The sequence below is a fragment of the Eptesicus fuscus genome, chromosome 2, assembly GCF_027574615.1.
Source record: "Eptesicus fuscus isolate TK198812 chromosome 2, DD_ASM_mEF_20220401, whole genome shotgun sequence".
In the NCBI taxonomy this organism is placed as follows: Eukaryota; Metazoa; Chordata; class Mammalia; order Chiroptera; family Vespertilionidae; genus Eptesicus; species Eptesicus fuscus.
In genome coordinates this window covers 76,870,491-76,888,424 of record NC_072474.1, presented here as the reverse complement: position 1 = coordinate 76,888,424, position 17,934 = coordinate 76,870,491, and the positions used below count along the sequence as shown (strand labels likewise).

At 41.0% G+C, this 17,934-nt stretch overlaps 1 protein-coding gene across 4 annotated transcripts in view; it reads right to left on the bottom strand.

The window, feature by feature from the left end:
- Positions 1-9,460, bottom strand: part of EPHA5 (EPH receptor A5) — a 339,786-nt gene extending 330,326 nt beyond the window's left edge. For all 4 annotated transcript variants that reach the window (XM_054728753.1, XM_054728760.1, XM_054728756.1 and 1 more), the window contains exon 1: positions 8,600-9,460. In XM_054728753.1, coding sequence (XP_054584728.1) covers positions 8,600-8,780 — 181 coding nt within the window. In that variant the 5' untranslated portion in view covers positions 8,781-9,460. The remainder of the gene's footprint in view (positions 1-8,599) is intronic.
- Positions 9,461-17,934: the final 8,474 nt, after the last annotated feature.

The following is a 17,934-nucleotide window of genomic DNA, read 5'->3' as shown; positions in this document are numbered from 1 at the left end:
TTAGACACTGGCTCACAGGGAAAGCTCCTGCTGTGCACTGCTGGGCTGAGCTGGTGCCAGCCGGATCTACCTGCTGAGTTTGTCTTTCCACCTAAAAGACTTTAACAAGCATCCAGGAACAGGGAGGGACAGCCAGTGCAAAGTAAATAAGTGAGCTATCTTATAAGAAACAGGAAACTGGCAGAGACACCTTAAACTCTTGTACTTCTGATTTATCAATTAAGTTTAAAAAAATGTATGACTTAGTTTGACACAATCTACTCTTTACCTTTAGAGACTGGGACCTATGATTTATTTAACAGAAGGCTACTAATTTGAAATTACAACTTCCTTGGGTTGTTGGAACACAACAGGTTTGGGCTCTTATCCTCTTATCTTGTTTTGATTTTGTCTGAATGGAGTATCTGACAGGGAAGGGGAAAGAAGGAGGGTGGGAAGGGCAGGCCTGGGGGGAGAGGGAGGGAGAGAAGGAAAAAGGATATGTTTTCTTAGTGAAAATTCATTAATTTTACACTATGATTTCTGCACTTTGTTGTGAGTTGTACTTCTATTAAATAGTGTACTGAATAAAAATATACCTATAAAAAGATTAAGGAAGATAAGGAGAGAGGCGGGGGGGGGGGGGGATTGAAGAAGAAGGGGAATGTGGGGAAGATGTGAAGTGTGAAGTTATTATAAGAGAAAAAAAGACATTACCCATGTCAGAGCAAAAGAACAGATTGTATTTTCTATAATTCTTCCAATACTTAGCCCAAAACATGTTTCCAAGTAGGAACATTTTCTCACAAAGCATATGCAAAATATTTTAACCTTCAGGTTTTGGCTCTTTGATTTTGTTTTAATACCAGAATCATTTTCTTAACAGAGTTATGGGCTCAGTTTAGTTAGAAGCAAAGACATGTGTGATAGAAGTAGAAGATGGCTTGGGCAATAGTCCAGCCACTAAAACAGAATTAGAATCATCAAAGATAGTTTAATCCCAATTATGTAATCTGTGGGGTGTCTCTAATGCCACAACTATTTGGCATGATTCAATAACACAGCTTACAGAGAAATAGAAAAAAAAAAATGGATGGCATAAAATGAACTGGGAGTTTTATTTTTCATGAGGCTGGAATATATATCTTCAGAGTCAGAGTAAGACAAATATAAAATTAAAGAGTGTTTGTGTGTGTGTAGTTTTGTTATTTTTTTAAAATAATATAAAAATAAAACCTAATCATATTTAATAGCAAGTTCATGATAATAGCACGTTGCGATCCATCCCCACTATTTCATCCAGCCTCTCCATGACCTTTCACACACCCAAAAATGTGTCCATGTGCACATATACAAACACCTGGCCAAGTTACTGCACTCTGCTTCATAAATGCACCACAATTAAAGCTATGAATACTGAGTGCTAGGACATACAGAAGAAAGAATGCATGACTTAAGGTCAACTTTGTTTAACAAAGTTCTCTATTAATTTAAGAAATAATGTAAATGATTTTGACAAAATTACACATAAGGTGATCAGATGATAAAGGCTGGGGAATCTATAGGAAAAAGAAGAGCTGGAAAAAAGCTGAATTATGAACAGAATCTATTAGGTTTTCTACAGCTGGAATAGGCTGTGAGAGGTCCTCTAAAGGCAAAGCGCATGTACTTTTTAGAGGATTTTCAGGCAAGTTTTAAGTAGCAGAAATGATCCCTTATGTTTTCTTTAAATCACTAAAGATAAAAACAGTCACTTAAAAATTATACTAATATTAAATGGCAGTTAATAAAAGTCATCATGCTAACCACACTGTTTTCAAAACTTGAAGTGGTGCACCTACTAAATGAGTTTCATTTTATGATTTTGCAACACCTGGGATTCTCATTAGAGATACTAGATGAAAATTTTGAGCTTTTAGAAACAAAACAAAACAAAAGAGCAAGATCATAAATTACCAGACATTTCACCAGACACAATTCAAATCGTTAATGTACCTTAGACACTTTTTCTTTTTATTCATTTATTTTTTTGTTTTATAGTAACAGATTATAACAGGCAAAAATTTTTTTGATGATGGCAATGAAAGAAGTTTAAAGGGAATTTAAAAATCTCTATTTTTCATGAAATTCATCGATTAGGAATATATTTTAAAGAATTTAATTGTTTTCCTAGTTATTTTAATATGAATTTTAAACTAGAGCCATCTTTTGATTTTATATGATCAGAATAAATGGAATGAATAAATATTAAACTAGATATTAATTCTATAGTCAGAAGAAAGATGATAATTACAATCAAGTTTTAATACTTAAGAGTACCTGTTACTATCTATATGTAACTTGATTTATAAATACCTATCTTGTAGGACAATTTATGGTATCAGTGATCCTATTAGTATTTTTGTGGAAAGTTCTTCATTAAGACACTTTTTATATGCTAATAAGTGTATTATCAAAAATGAGCTATTGTTCATATTTTAATTTAAAATTCTTAAATATTTTCTTCTTGTTCAAAAGAAAAGTCATGCCTTGTTCAACACTTTAAAATCTGTATAATTAACTCTGAATAAACAAAATGTCTGGAAAGTCAGAAACTAAATCGGCAAAAGTAAATCTATACTAATAAAAGGGTAATATGCTAATTATACTGGGTAGACCAGACATCTTCTGGACATCCGACTTCCTTCCAGATAAAGCCACAGTGGCAGGGGCCAAGGCAGAGGCGGTTAGGGGTGATCAGGCCAGCAGGAGAGCAATCAGTTAGGGGCAACAGGCCAGCAGGGGAGCAAGCAGTTAGGGGTGAGATCAGGCTGGCAGAGGAGATCAGTTAGAGCAGTTAGGGCGATCAGGCCTGCAGGGGAGGGCAGTTGGGGGTGATCAGGCCAGCAGAGGAGAGCAGTTGGGGAGGATCAGGCCAGCAGGGGAGGGCAGCTGGGGGCGATTGGGCCAGCAGGAGAACAGTGAGGGGGCAATCAGGCCGGCATGCAGAGGCAGTTAGGGGTGATCAGGCAGGCAGGCAGGCAAGCAGTTAGGAGCCAGTGGTCCTGGATTGAGAGTGAGATGTCCCAGATTGGAGAGGGTTCAGGCCAGGCTGAGGGACACCCCGCCCCCATGCATGAATTTCGTGCACCGGGCCTCTAGTATATGATAAAAGGAGATTCCCCTATGTACTCATGCTAATTGTTTTGGAAGTTCAAAAATGAATACTTAAAAGTGAATCATTTATATTTTCATTTAAAAATTTTCAATGGATCCAATAATTCAGACAAGATTTTCACAGTGAATAACTGTCAAATCTTATAGTTTTCTAATTGCTACATAGTGCTTTAAGAATTGTTCTGTATAAACCAGAGATCTCTTGTTATTAACCTGTTTCTTATATCAATACAGCTCATCCAATAAATCCTCTTTGTTTATTACATTAAAGATATATATTATTAAATTTTATGTAAAAAAATGTGAACCATTTTAATTGCTATTTCCAAAGTCTTTAGAACTCATTTTACTTTTTAGTTACTCTTATATATACTCATAGAAACATAAGTGTACCACATGGCCTGAGGGTAGAACATCTGATAATTTGTTTATGTCAATTAAAAATTACCATCAGGAGTGTTTATGTTATCTTAGTCTATGTATACAATAGAGTAGGATAACTCCTTTGAAGAAATCACTACCTAACCAACTGATTCTATACATTTTCATAAAATAACTAAATGTGTATTTACCCAGGAGAGCATACCAGCAGGAGCTATTTTGCTCTATAGATAAATACATAGTTACCAGAGATAATAGAACAGCAGAATCATTCGGAGTCTCGAAGGTAACAATTTACAGTTTTAGCTTTTATATTGCTTTTGTAGTCAGAATTCACTATTTCTGAAAAAAGGACAAATACAGCAATAAATGTTTAACGGCTTATAAGCAAGGCAGGATATCCAGTGGTTAGTTAATTTTCAAGTTTTATGAAAACAACTGCAAAACTATTTTAAGATTGTTAAAAGTGCCATAATCATCTTTGAATAATTAAGTACCTCTGCTTACTTAATCTCAAACTTTTCATTAGTAAAATAGAATGTATCTACTAATTTAAATTGAAAAAATAAAGTATAAAGAGTTATCAACACTTTTGACACTAGGTATGCCTTTGAGATACTAACAGCAAACTTTTCCTTTTTAGGAAAGATCATTAAGTTTGGCCTCATTAAAGGAAAAATAGCTATAGTTAGTTAATATACTCGACTTTTATAGTCAATGGTAGAAAGGATTCTTCCACATGAAAAAGAAATTAACTCTTTAACAAATACATTAAAAAGCACTTCAAACAGAGAAAATTTAACTTGTTCAAGTAAATCAACAAAAAATGTAGTGAAAAATATCTAAAGCATAGTTATTTTCACAACAGTAGAAATACTGAATAAAGTTTAATATTTAAACAGTTTGAGAATGTTTGCCTATAAATATCTAGATCATCTTATTTTGATATTTTATGTAGAAATACTCTAAATGGTCACATTTTGTAGAGTACTAATAATATAAATAATGGCAAGTAAAGCATTTCCAAGTATAAAAAAATGTACCCTTTTCCCATACCAATCGATTGAAATAAAAAAATTAATAGTATTTACAAGCAGCAATATTACAAGAACATTTTCAATAAAAGAGAAATTTCCATGGCAGGTGCAAGAATTGTCCACCCACTTTTCTGTCTAATATGAGAAAGTGAAATCCTCTTATCTGCCACCCTGACACCAAAGAATATATTTGTCTACCTCAAAAAAAAAAATCTTAAAATTTCAAGAGCCAACCCTCTGTCTGCTTTTCATGGTTTACAAAGTAAAACAACCCAAACTCCTCATAGTCCCTTATAGTTCCAACAATCTATGGTTCAAACAGGGGTAATGGCTCCCTTTTTTGTTTAGTGGCATCCTGGTGAGGGAATGATTTTACTGTCCCTTTTCTGTGGGGTCCTGCCACTTTACCTAAAAGGAAATGAATTACAACAGGATGACAGGGCCACAAAACAAAGCTATTTAGTTTTACAAATCTATTATGTCCTCCAATCTGTTTTATGGGTCTGGTCCTATTATAAACCAAGAAAAACCCTAAAACAAACATTCTTCCTACTCTTTCTTTTCATTGAAAACATCTACAATGTTATGATTGTTTTTCAAACAATTTAGCCCCCAAATATTTTCCCCTTACGCCCCCCACTTCCCAGACCCCCTCCATCCAACTTTTTCAAATATACAAAACATTCAGAGACAAGAAACTGGACTTTTCAAATACAAGCTGCTGACAACTGTCAGAAGCACTTTACTGGGGCATTACTGACTGTAGCTTCAATGAATTAAGCTTGATTCACTGCGGGTGAATCATTTTCAATGCAGAGTTGTTCAACGTAATTGGCCCAGAATCCCTGCTGCGAAAACCACTTGTCAAATAATGCTTGTTTACAAATATATCTCCAGACAGTAAAAAGTGGCAGTTATTGAATAAGTTCAGGGCCACCTCCAGATTCATAACAGTGGACAGGCTCCCTTTACTTACTAAATCTGTTAAAATTTTCACTTGATACACTTGCTAATATTAGTTTTGCTTGATCAATATTAGATTATTTTGTAGTTCAAAGGTTTCTTCCACAGCTAATTTATGCCTAACATGTGTAATTAGAGAACAAAAGATATATTTATCTTAGAATGTCAGCTAAAGAGAAAATTTACTGTCTTTTCTCTAACATATTTTAACATACCTTGCTCATCAATCCAAGATTCTAGATATATGTTTGGCTTTTTCTCTTCAATTCTGCCTGTTTATGTCAACTGAAGTTAAATTTTATAAATAACTAATTACAAATTATGAATGTAAACTCACATTTCTATCTGCCTTGATTTTTTTTTGTCATATAATGGGAGCATTATATTATATACATATGTAAGGTATATACAGGGTGGGGCAAAAGTGGTTTTACAGTTGCTCCTATGAAAAGTAATACAACAATGAATAATAATACAAAAATAAGCTGTGTTTCCTGTACTCACAACTGTAAACCTACTTTTGCCCAACCCTGTATACACTACCATCTGGGAAATCACTGAGCATCTATAGATTGTAGAAAGCAAAGCATATGAGAGCAAGTTATTAATGGCTTCAGAGTATACAATCATGTCTGTCTGCCCTTGATATTACAGAGTCCCTCCAAAAATAAACAATCAAAAACAAGCTTAAAACTCCAATCTGAATCTTTAAAAAGATTGCTGTTGTAAATACCTTAATCTATTCTTGTTTGACTTGCAACACTGTCATAGAGAAAAAAATAAAAGAACATACATTTTAGAGAAGAACATAAATAAAGGTCTAGGGTGGTACTAATGGGAAGACGAAAAACTGTGCTGGACAGAGATGGAATGAATGAGATGAAGTCATATATATTAATAAGGTTTTATTTTTAATTCCATAAAATAGTCACACATTACAACATGTGCTCCAAACAGCGGACATGCCTTTATTTTTAGGTCTTTCAGAGCAGCACTGGGTGGTGAAGTAGCGTTCGTTTTTGGTTAGACCTCCGCCACTCCATCTCACTGTAGCCCAAGTTTTGCTGTGTGTTCCCCTAGCTGGGGTGAGGACAATACAACCCGTGGATATTAAGTTTATACAATCAGCCAGTCGATCTTCCACGAGGTCTAGTTCCACTTACAACACTTTAGGAGACCGGCGCTATTTCCTGGCTTCCTCCCATTTCCTTCTGCCTCTTCTTCCTCCTCACACAGTCTTGGCCCTTGTTTCTATTCAGGGGCACCAGGTCATTTCATCCTCCTCTCTCACCAACAGCTACTCACTCCCTTTCATCTCTAAATATTCCCCTTTCCCCATCACACCTGGGGGGGGGGGGGGGGGTATATAATAGGAACAGGAAAGAATGCATATAACGATTACTCTTTAAATCCAAACCAGGATGCCCCTTCCGGTGGAATAAGACATTTAATGAAAGGACTCCTAACCCCTTTATAACCCCTAGACTTCTAATATAATGAATTTAACAGGAGGCGTTAATAAAAGGACTAAGAAAGACCCAGATAACACTTGTCAAGTTTATGGGGAAGGGGGAAATGCAGATTGCTTGGATTGGGCACGGGAGATGGCAGACAGATCAAACTAGTATAACCCTTAAATTAAAAAAAATTTTTTTAAATTAGGGATTAAAGAAGGAAGTTCATGGAGTGGAGGAGGATGGGAGTCTCAATCCAGCTTTCACACGTTCCTAGGGAGCTGGCTGCGCTCGGAAACCAGCTCAGAGCCTTCTCTTACAACCAAGGCAAAACCCATGTGAGTCATGAGGACACACAGGACTCCGCTGCTCACCTTTCCGGCCCAGAGTCCCTTGCCCTGGGGCTGGAAGGACAATGTTAAGGTTCGGTGCCTCACTTGGTGGCACCCGAAACCCCAGCCCTCCCGCGGGGGAGTCGGGTGTTAGGTGTTTTCCTGGTGGAGCTGACAACTCCTTCAGCCCCGGTCAGGTCTGAGATGCTGCCCTCGCCCTAGAGGGAGGTGTCCTGCTGCTGAGACCCAGTGCGGAGCGCAGTCCCGGGGAGAGCGCCCGCGCGGCGGCAGCGACCCAGAGGCGACCCGGAGGCCCCGGGCTGTGCGGGGCGGTGGCGGGCCCGGGGCTGCGCACACTCCGGGGGCACCGAGGGCCGCACAGGTGCTGCTCCCGCGCCTGGCCCCTCCCTCCCAGCGGCAGGCAGGGACAGTTTTCTGGGTCCGGGGGCGTGGGGAGGCGCACTAGGGACTCCAGCACCCATGGAAGGGCCGCCGCCGCCGCCTCTTCCCTCAGGAAACACAGAGGCAAGCCCCAGCGGGGTCCAGCGGCAACTTCCCTGCAGCGACACTCCCCACCCCACCCCCCCACACCCTCAACTCCCTCTGCCGCTCCTCGCATCCCACCTCTGCGCCTCCTTCCACTTTCGCCTCGGTGGGACTATGAGCCCCAAAGTGAAAGGCACCCTCCAGCCTTCAGTCCTTCGCCACCCCCACCCCCCGCTCCCTTGGGAAATAAAAGCTCTTGCCACCCACCCCGGAATAGCAGCTGGCGATGCCCTAAATAACAGCTCCCTGGAGGCACTTCCCTCCAAATAAAAGCATCCAGCCACCCCCACAACCTTTCCCACCACCACCAGCCTCAAATAACGGTTCCTAAAAGCCCCACCGCTCCCCAGGTCCTAGTCACTGTGCTTCCTGAAACAGTTCCCACTCCTCCGAACCCGAAATGGCACTTCCCCGCACGCCTCCTGGGAGCCCCAGCCGCACCCAACCTCCTGGCGAGGGTCTCAGACATCTCCGTACCCCGCTTCCCAACTTCCCAGCCCCCCCAGCTAGCCTCTGTGCACAGGCAGGTTGCTCGCCAGCACTCCCGCAGCTCGTGTCAAACAATACAACCAGGGACCGCAGCGAGCGAGCGGAAAAGGCTAGCGAGAGCTGACCACCCCTGTGAATTCCAGACCAGGAGGGAGATTTTGTCCCCAGCAGCCGCGGCCAGCGCGCTCCGGCCCCCACTTCCAGGCCCCGCCTCGCCCCTCCGGCCAGGGTCGCCTCGGTCAGCCCCCCCACTCTGCTCTACCTTCATTGCTGGGACTGGCCAGGAGGGTCCGGAGCGCTGCGCACAGGAGAAGGCACGTCCAGAGGGGGGCCCTGCGGGGCGCGGGGTAGCAGCCGGCCAGAGAAGCAGGGGTGCTGGGGGAGACAGCGCCGCGGCCCGGGGGCCGCCGGCGCCCCGCACCCCGGGGCCCCAAGCCCCGCATCTTCTCCCGGCCGCCTCCGCCGCTGCTGCCCCGCGCGGCTCAGTCCAGGGCTCCGGCCCGCCGAGCGGGAGGAAAGGCTCGCGGCTCCTCTTTCCCCGTCTTCCGGCCCGCGGGCTCCTGCAAATGCGGGGACCGCGGGTCCTCGGAGCTGGAGGAAGTTTGCTTCCGACCCCTCTCTCCCTCCTCTCCAGTGGGGTTCAGTGAAATACTAGTTATGGTCGATAGTAGCAGCTCTCGGGCCGGACTCAAGGGTGTCCAGAAGGTCCCGCGTCCGGTTCCTTTGCCTCCTGAGAATGTTAAGGATTGCGGTCTTTGCAATGCCCCCGGGGGAGATCAGAGCTGCGTCTCAGTCTTCAGGGCTGAAGTGGACGAGGGTGAAGGAAGACAAGTCGTCTTAAGTCAGGAAGAAATCCTCAATAAAAAAGAGGAAGGGGGGAAATCTGGGTGGCTAAGGGTAAAGGAAGGGAGTTGAGAAAAGACGGGGTGGGGGACCTAGGAGAGCGGCCAGCCGGGGAAAAGAGCCAGAGTTCTAGGAGGCTGGCGGAGGGAAATAGCTGCGGGCTGCGGGCGGACGCGGGGCGGTACTGGCGGCGGCGAGCCGGCCGGGGCGCGGAGCCCGGCGGCCGAGCTGCGGAGGTTCGCGCGGCTCGGGGAGGAGGCGTCGTGCGCGCGGCTGCGAGGCGAGGTGGCAACTGCACCGCACGGCGCGCTCCCGCTGTGTCTGGGGCTCCGAGCGCTTCGCCGCCTACCCACTCTGCACCTCCCACCCCGCTCTCCTCCTCCTCCCAGCTCCCCCGCCCTCTGCTGCCGGCGGAGCCCCGCCGGAGAGCATCTACTGTACGTGTGAGTTGCCTGGACGGAGTCACACGCCCATGGAAGGGAAGTGATCTGGATGCTACCGTGGTGAGTGTTGCCTAGCGTTCTCCAGGAAAGGCTCGTCACCCTCCCCGGATAATGAGGGCGAAGAATCCTCCTGAGGTCGCCGGCGAGGACCCAGGCTCCCGGGAGGCGGAAGAGAAATCAGCCCTGGCTCAGCGCAGCCCCTGGAGAAGCGGGTTCCTTGGTTTGGCATTTTGCCTGCTGCCCATCGCAGGCTGGTGGCATCAGCAGCCGGGTGGTAACACAGCCACGCATTCGCAGGCTCCGCTGGTGGATGACTCGTTTCCTGCACACCTAGAGCGCTTACAGCTGCTGACCCTTTCTATTCTTCCAATTCTTACGCTGCTGGAATGGGATAATTAGGCAACGTTTCCTTCAGAAGTAAATTGTAGAATTTCTGAATTCAGAGACCATTGCTATGATTGAGATTTTGGGGAGTCCAGGAATTTGGCTTAATGAGATGTGTAGTGTACCCGATATTTTAAGACGTGATGACTTAATTCATCAATTTCATTGATAGAATGTCTTAGTATCCGAGAAATTATATGATATGCAGATACATGTCATTAATTCTAATGAAACTGGCACAGATCAAATCATTTCAGTTTTTTAAAAAAAATAATTATTTTAATTTCTCGTGTTCTACTGCATTGAGAGACAAATCATTATGGACAAAACCAATTTAAAACAATTAACTTTCTATGCTTCACCTCTATATGTCCACTCTTGCTTTAATATTTTTCTTCAATTTTCCATTAATTCTCTCAAAGAGATACCTCTGAAGGGCAATTTTAGTATACTGGCACAAAAAGAAAAAAGAGTGCAAAGCATTTACAAACAAGTGTGATTCCAGAAGAAAGGTATTTTGTTTAATTGGGCTGTAGTAACTATTGTAAAGGTTGGGCTTGCACTCACACCCAATAAAGGAAAGTCTGCTCACAGGCTTTGACATCTAGAGTCCTGTTTGTCTGCACAAGAAATTTCTCATAATCTTTAGCTGACGACATTTGCTTTTTTGTTTAAATATTTGCAATGAAGATGAAAGAATAAAAATAGCAGAAAAGCAATTTTGTAAATAGGTGGAGGCTCATCTTTCTTTCTTTCTTTGTTTTTGTTTTTACTGAAATATTTTGGCACCAGGATCCTAAAAGCTGCTTATTTCTATTACAATATTGTCCACATGCATAAGCAAATTTAGAGGAATAACAGTGAATCAATCAATCATTCAGTTTGGCAAACAGCCTCACAGTGAAATGCAAAGTTAAGATTTATGTTTCCTTTTGAAGACCATTCAAGAAATAAGCTCCTCCCCCTATATTTATAGATGAGTTATTTACAAATATCTAAACAGAATATCAAATATGTTATCTAAAACCTAGGGATACATGATAACGCTAATATTAGACACAGGCAGTTGAATGGGGCTTTCACATAGTTGCTTCCCTTCTGTAGGCCTCAGTATCCTCATCAGTAAAATGAGAGATTGGGAATCTCCCTTCTCTTCCATATTTTTTGCATTTGTGTATTATCACTCTGTCCATCTATTTCCAATTATGTGCTATTGGCTACAAAATTACCCAATTTCTTCAGCATAGCATTTAGTGCTTCTACTACAAAGGGCTTAAACTTTCTATTTCATTTTAGACTAAAACTGTACATTCAATGCCCCCTAAATTGCCTGTACCTCTCTGTCTTTACATCTGTCACTCTATTCTACATAACTTTTATGCCTAAAATAAATTAACACCACTCCCCTCTCCTTCCCAAACACTCACACATCTCTCATCTAAATCCTACCGAGTGGCCCCACCTGTGTGACTCAGTGGATTGAGCATTGTCCCATGCACCAAGAAGTCACAGATTTGATTCCCCATCTGACAATGTTACTCTCTCTCTCCCTCACCATTCCTCTCTCTCTAAAATCAACAAAAACATATTTTAATAAAGATTTAAAAAAGTAAGTCCTACCCAGTGTCCAAGGAGAGTCAAGACCAATCTTTTTCCAAAATGAAGTGACTTGGTTCTCCTCAAAGTATCCATAAGTTACGATTTATGTAAATCAACACAACTGGCAATATTTTCTGAATTAAAAACTAGAACAAATTATCTAGCAATTATAAGTATATATATTGACATAAAGAGACAATTTAAACAGGGAATGTCAAAGAAAACCTGAAACACTGGTTTCATCACCATAATGATGGTGAGTAATTTTGTGATCTCCTACCCAAGATAGCTAAATCATTACATGACTGAGAACACAGAATGCAAAATGCTTTGTATTCTCCACATTAAATGATAGCCATATTTCTCATGATTAATAATATTTATTACATATTTTTAAAAGAATGAACAGCTAGCTGTAAAACAAAGCCCTAGTGACAGCAAAGGAAGTGATTTTTTTTTTTTTTTTATCTAATGAGTATTCATTAGAAAATAGGTGGTTTGGCTTGGGCCTCAGTCTTAAAGGAGATGCTATATTTGACCATGTGATGATTTCTTGGCATGTAAATGCTATTAGCATACTTACATTGGACCATGGCATTATAGGGAAAGAAAACAATTTTTTCATTCATTCATATTTACTGCTTTGCACAAGAAAATACTACAACATCAGTCCTGGTTTGGATGGCATTGTTTGAATTTCTCATTGTTTGGGATAAGTGTTGGGCCCTCAAAATATGAAAGTGGTTGGTGGCTCCCTGGATCTCTGCTTGGATCTGGCTTTTGTACTAAGCTTTTGTGAAGAAAAGATATTTAGAATCACCTTGAAAAGACACCTTAAAAGTTCACTACCCTATGAAAGGTGTTATAATTAAGTTCAGTGTATTAATAAGCCTGAATATATCTTCACTGCATTCAAAGTAGAATAACAAAAACAATCACAATAAGCAGACATCCTAGTATTTACTGAAATTTTGCTATGTGTGAAGCGTTATGTGATCTTTTACATTAATTATTTTACTTAATGCTGACACTTCAACCATGATGTCAGTGTAATTAATAGCCTCATGTTAATGATGAGAAGACCAAGGACATGAGGTTAGATGAGCTGAGCAGTCTCACAGCTGGTAAAACATGGGAATTTAAACACATGGTGCTAACTCTACTTGAGAAAATTGTAACAGAATTAAAGAACAAATAACTAGATTTTCCAAAAAAGAAAAAGAGGACTACTCCAAAATTCTTCATTAACAGGAATAATTAATAGATAAAAATCATCAAATTTTCATGTTCATTTAAATCTGAAAGGAATTAGCCAAATAATAAAGTACAGGTCAAATAGGAGAATAGGAGAAAACAATAAATGAAGGATGCTAAATAAGCATAATCTGGAGAAAAAGACAATCTCACGTACATGAAAACATGCACATAGTCTGCCTGTGTACAATGGAAATAATGGACCAAATCAAGAAAATAAGAATGAGGTGTGTTTTCCAATAATATTAATACAAAAAGATGGCACTAAGCCCATGTAAATCATGGTAGAAATCATAAACAACAGTTTTTACAAAGCTAAATAAAATGCCACAAACCAAAAAGCATTTTTCCTAAAATATTTTGTAATGTTAGCGATTTTTTTACATAACTTTTAAATGTTTTTGTCCCTTAGTTACATTTTTTTAGGAGAATTTGGGGGAAAAATGAAAATAAAATTTTAACTCATGGTAGTTTAAATATGAAATTATAAGATATCTTAGACTGGCCAGTGTGGCTCAGTGCTTGAGCACTGACCTATGAACCAAGAGGTAATGTTTCGATTCCTGGTCAGGGCACATAACCGGGTTGCAGGCTCAATCCTCAGTGTGGGGTATGCAGGAGGCAGCTGATCATTGATTCTCTCTCATCATTGATGTTTCTATCTCTCTCTCCCCCTTCCTTCCTCTCTGAAATCAATAAAATATATTTTATAAAAAAAGATAACCTAATGAAACTATGAGATACTTTATTGAAGTTAAATTTTCAGGTCCATGACTTGCTGAAGAGGATAGCTATATGATGATGTTAATTATTTGGTCCTAAATGTAAAGATTAACTTAAATATATTTAACTAATCCATAGCTCTCAAGTTCACAACCAAGATAATTCTAATATATTCATCATTTTATGTTGCATTTTAATTTAATTACATAAAACAAAATATTTTAAGATTTGTTCATTGTTATTTTGTTCTTTTCGAATTTTTCTGAAATAAGAGAATTCCATTTTTACCTATTAATGTTAAATGTTATTTAACCGAAACTTAATTGATTATAAAATAATCAACTAAAAGCATCTTAATAAATTAATGAGGGTTTAAATATATCAATTATTTCATTACTTAATACATCAAGTTATTGCTCATAAAAACTTCACTTATTAAATATGTTCATGTCATATTCACACTCATTTTGTTTTCTTTTCTATAAATATTGAGAACAGAATAACCCCCTATTGCTCATGAGTATTAGTAGAGACTTTTGTAGCAAAGAATACAAAACAAGATATTCAAATCGATTGCCATGAGCCAAAGAACTGCAGATTTTCATCATTGCTGGTGGTAGTTGTTTTATTCTTTAATCATTCCTGTATGAATGTGCTAGGATTGCCGACCATGCAGCATAGGAAGAGGCCAAGGCTGCTGGAATTGATGAGGAGCCAAACTGTGCTGCCAGGAAGTTCTTTGGTTTTTGTTTGCCTCCAGCATGTTGGATAACTGGCACCTTGTGAAGATGTGGACACTGAAATAATGAGGACTCTCAGGGCTGAAGAAATAGGGAAAGTTCCTGCAGAAGAGTCCCAAGACTAAGGTGATACACTGTGAAAGTGACTCACTACACATAAAATTTCACTTATTCTATCTCATCTTCTGGAATCCAGTAGTATATAGTGATGGGTGGAAAATAGGTTGTAATATATTGTATATTCAAAGGGAGGTTTTTATTAAATTTAGTGCAGATGCTGGCTTAAAATTTATAAATAAGCTACTCATACAAGAATTTATCATCTATATATATAAAAGCCTAAGTGACTGAACAACTGGTTGACTGGTTGCTATGATACACACTGACCACCAGGGGGGCAGACACTCAATGCAGGAGCTACCCCCTGGTGGTCAGTGTGCTCCCACAGTGGGAGCGCCACTCAGCTGACTGATGGGCACCAGACTCAGGGCTCACAGCTGGCGAGCGCCACTGTGGCGGCGCGAGCCTCTCCAAATTGGGACTGACTAGGCACGAGCCTGCCTGTGGCAGGCGCAGCAGGGCCTGGATGAGTGGGAGCAGCAGGCAGGAGCAGCAGGCAGCATTGGACTGCCAATTTTGACTCGATCCCTGCAGGCCAGGCTGAGGGACCCCACAGGTGCACAAATCCATCCACTGGGCCTCTAGTATCATATAACTAGCTATAATTTGCTAGGAGGAAAGCTGATATATTTGCTCAATAGCATAAGTTAAAAAAGAACATATATGTAAACAGGCTTTTTGTTTGTTTTGTTTTGTTGGTTTTTTTTGTTTGTTTGTTTGTTTTTAAAGAGAGAGGAAAGGAGAGAGAGAAAGAGAAACATCAGGGAGAAACATGTGCCCTGACTGGGAATGGAACCATCAACCATGCTCAACCAACTGATCCACACTGGGTTTTGATACCTTTGTTAATTATCCATGGAATAGGCTTCTGGGAAAATTTACCAATTATAATCTCATATACTCTCATATACTGTTGGTGGAAAATGAATCTGGAACATCTTTTCTAGGATGGTTTTACAGTATCATCAAGTACCTTTAAAATGTGGGTACTTTTACAACCAACAATTATACTTTTTTTAAAATTTGAGGACAACAAGATGGCAGCATAGGTAAATACCTATACTTGCCACTTTCCACAACCACATCAAAATTACAACTAAAATACAGAATAACCATCATCAGAACTGCTGGAAAGCTGGCTAAATGAAGTCCTACAACTAGAGAAGTAAAGAAGAAAGCACACTGAGACTGGTAGGAGGTGGGAGGTGCCAAACTGGCTAGTCTGGCACCCACATGTGCCACTTTTTTAATAGAGAAGGAGATCATCTCTGCGGAGGCCGCCCAGAGGGGCAAGGGGTCCAAGCTCCACACCAGATCCCCAAACCAGGGTCCCATAACTGGGAAAAGAAGTCCCTATGGGCAGTAAGAACTAGGGGCTATAAAAACCAGTGCAGATTGCGGCTCAGTGACACAGAGGCTGCTGAAGTCCCAGCTGTTCTTCTCAAAAGGCCTGTACCACAAACTAAATTTACAAGGTCCCGCTTCCTCTGAGCTCCAACACCAGAGCAAGGCTCTGGGGAACACAGACACATATGAGGAGGAACTCCTGGGCAGCTTTCTCCCAGACAGAGGTGCTCACAGGGATCATGGTTCCTATGCTGGGACCTCCCCAGTCACAGGCTGACTTCCAGCCATTTCTGTTTGCTCTGCCCTGGTGATTCCCTAAGACCCTGCCTCATCCAATGTACAACCCCATCCAAGCTGTGTGCAGCAGCTTTTGCATATGAATGGCCTGTCCTTGCTCAGGCTACAAGCTCTCAAACAAGCTGCAGCTGGGTCAGGGAGCCCCAAACCTATCAATAAAAGGCCCAAAACCTGGCACCAGCACCAGCCTGCCTTGCTTAATCGCTGAGCCTGGTCTGGGCACTTCCAAACTGACACAAAAAGAAGGAATCTGCAGCTCTCTCTGTAGCTCCTACTGGGTGGGCCCAGGCAGTGGCTGACTTTGCACCTCCCTAGAGTCCCAAGAGCCAGTGTACCCAGTGGCCAGTGTCAGATCATATTACAACTCCACACACCCAATGGGCAGATTCAGTGAGCAACAAAGCCCCACTGAAGCAAATACTATTCCATAAGAGTGTCTCCTTCACAGCAGCTCTCCCACTGTAGTACCAGCTGGTCCTCACAGCCAATTGGCCTGAAGGTCAATTCCTCCCATAATACCAATAGCAATAAAGTTTCAAGTACGATAAGATTGTACTTAAAGTCCACAAAGAGGTGTACCTAGAGCTCCTAGCTGGGCCTTATAGAATACCTACCTCACAAGGCTACTCTACCAACTCAAGGAGACATAGCAGTTCTACCCAATACATAGAAACAAACACAGGGAAGCAGGCAAAATGCAGAGACAAAAAAATATGTCACAAATGAAAGAAATGGAAGAAAACAAACTACTTTGGATATAGAATTCAAAACCACGGTTATAAAGTTACTCAAGTATCTTCTAGAAACCCTCCCCCCCCCCCCCCGCAAAAAAAAAAAAAAAAAAAAAAGGAAAAGGACCAATCAGAAATTAAGCATACACTGCCTGAAATAAAGAATAATATACAGAAATTCAACAGTAGACTAGAGGATCCTGAGAGTCAAATAAGTGATTTGAAATATGAGGAAGCAAAAAACACCCAGCCAGAAGAGCAAAAAGAAAAAGAAGCCAAAAATATGAAGATAGCATAAGCAGCCTCTGGGACAACTTCAAGAATACCAACGTCTGAATTATGGGGGTGCCAGAAGAAGAAAAAAAGCAAGATATTGAAAACCTATTTGAAGAAATAACGACAGAAAACTTCCCCTACCTGGTGAAAGAAGTAGACTTACAAGTCCAGGAAGCACAGAGAACCCCAAACAAGAGGAACCCAAAGAGGGCAACACCAAGACACATCATAATTAAAATGCCAGGGCTAAAGACAAAGAGAGAATCTTAAAAGCAGCAAGAGAAAAGCAGTTAGTTACATATAAGGGAAGGCCCATATGACTGTTAGCTGATTTCTGAACAGAAACTATACCATCCAGAAGGGAGTGGCAAGAAATATTCAAAATTATGAATAGCAAGGACCTACAACCATGATTACTCTACCCAGTATAGCTATAATTTAGAATGGAAGGTTAGATAAGAGTTTCACAGACAAGAAAAAGCTAAAGGAGTTCACCACAAACAAGTATTATATGAAATGTTGAAGGGTATTCTTTAAGAAAAAAAAAAAAAAAAGATAAAAAATATGAACAACTAAATGACAAAAAAATACATATCTATCAACAATTGAACCTAAAAATCAAAATAAATGAATAGAAATCTAATAAACAGAATGAACTGGTGAACAAAATAGAATGAGAGGCATGGAAATGGAATAGACTGATGATTCTCAGAGGGAAGCGGGGTAGGGGTGTGTGAGGAAATTAAACAAAGATCTTATATGCATACTAGAGGCCCAGTGCACAAATTCCTGCATGGGTGGGGTTCGGCCAGCCTGGCCCTAGTTGGGGTGGATTGGGGC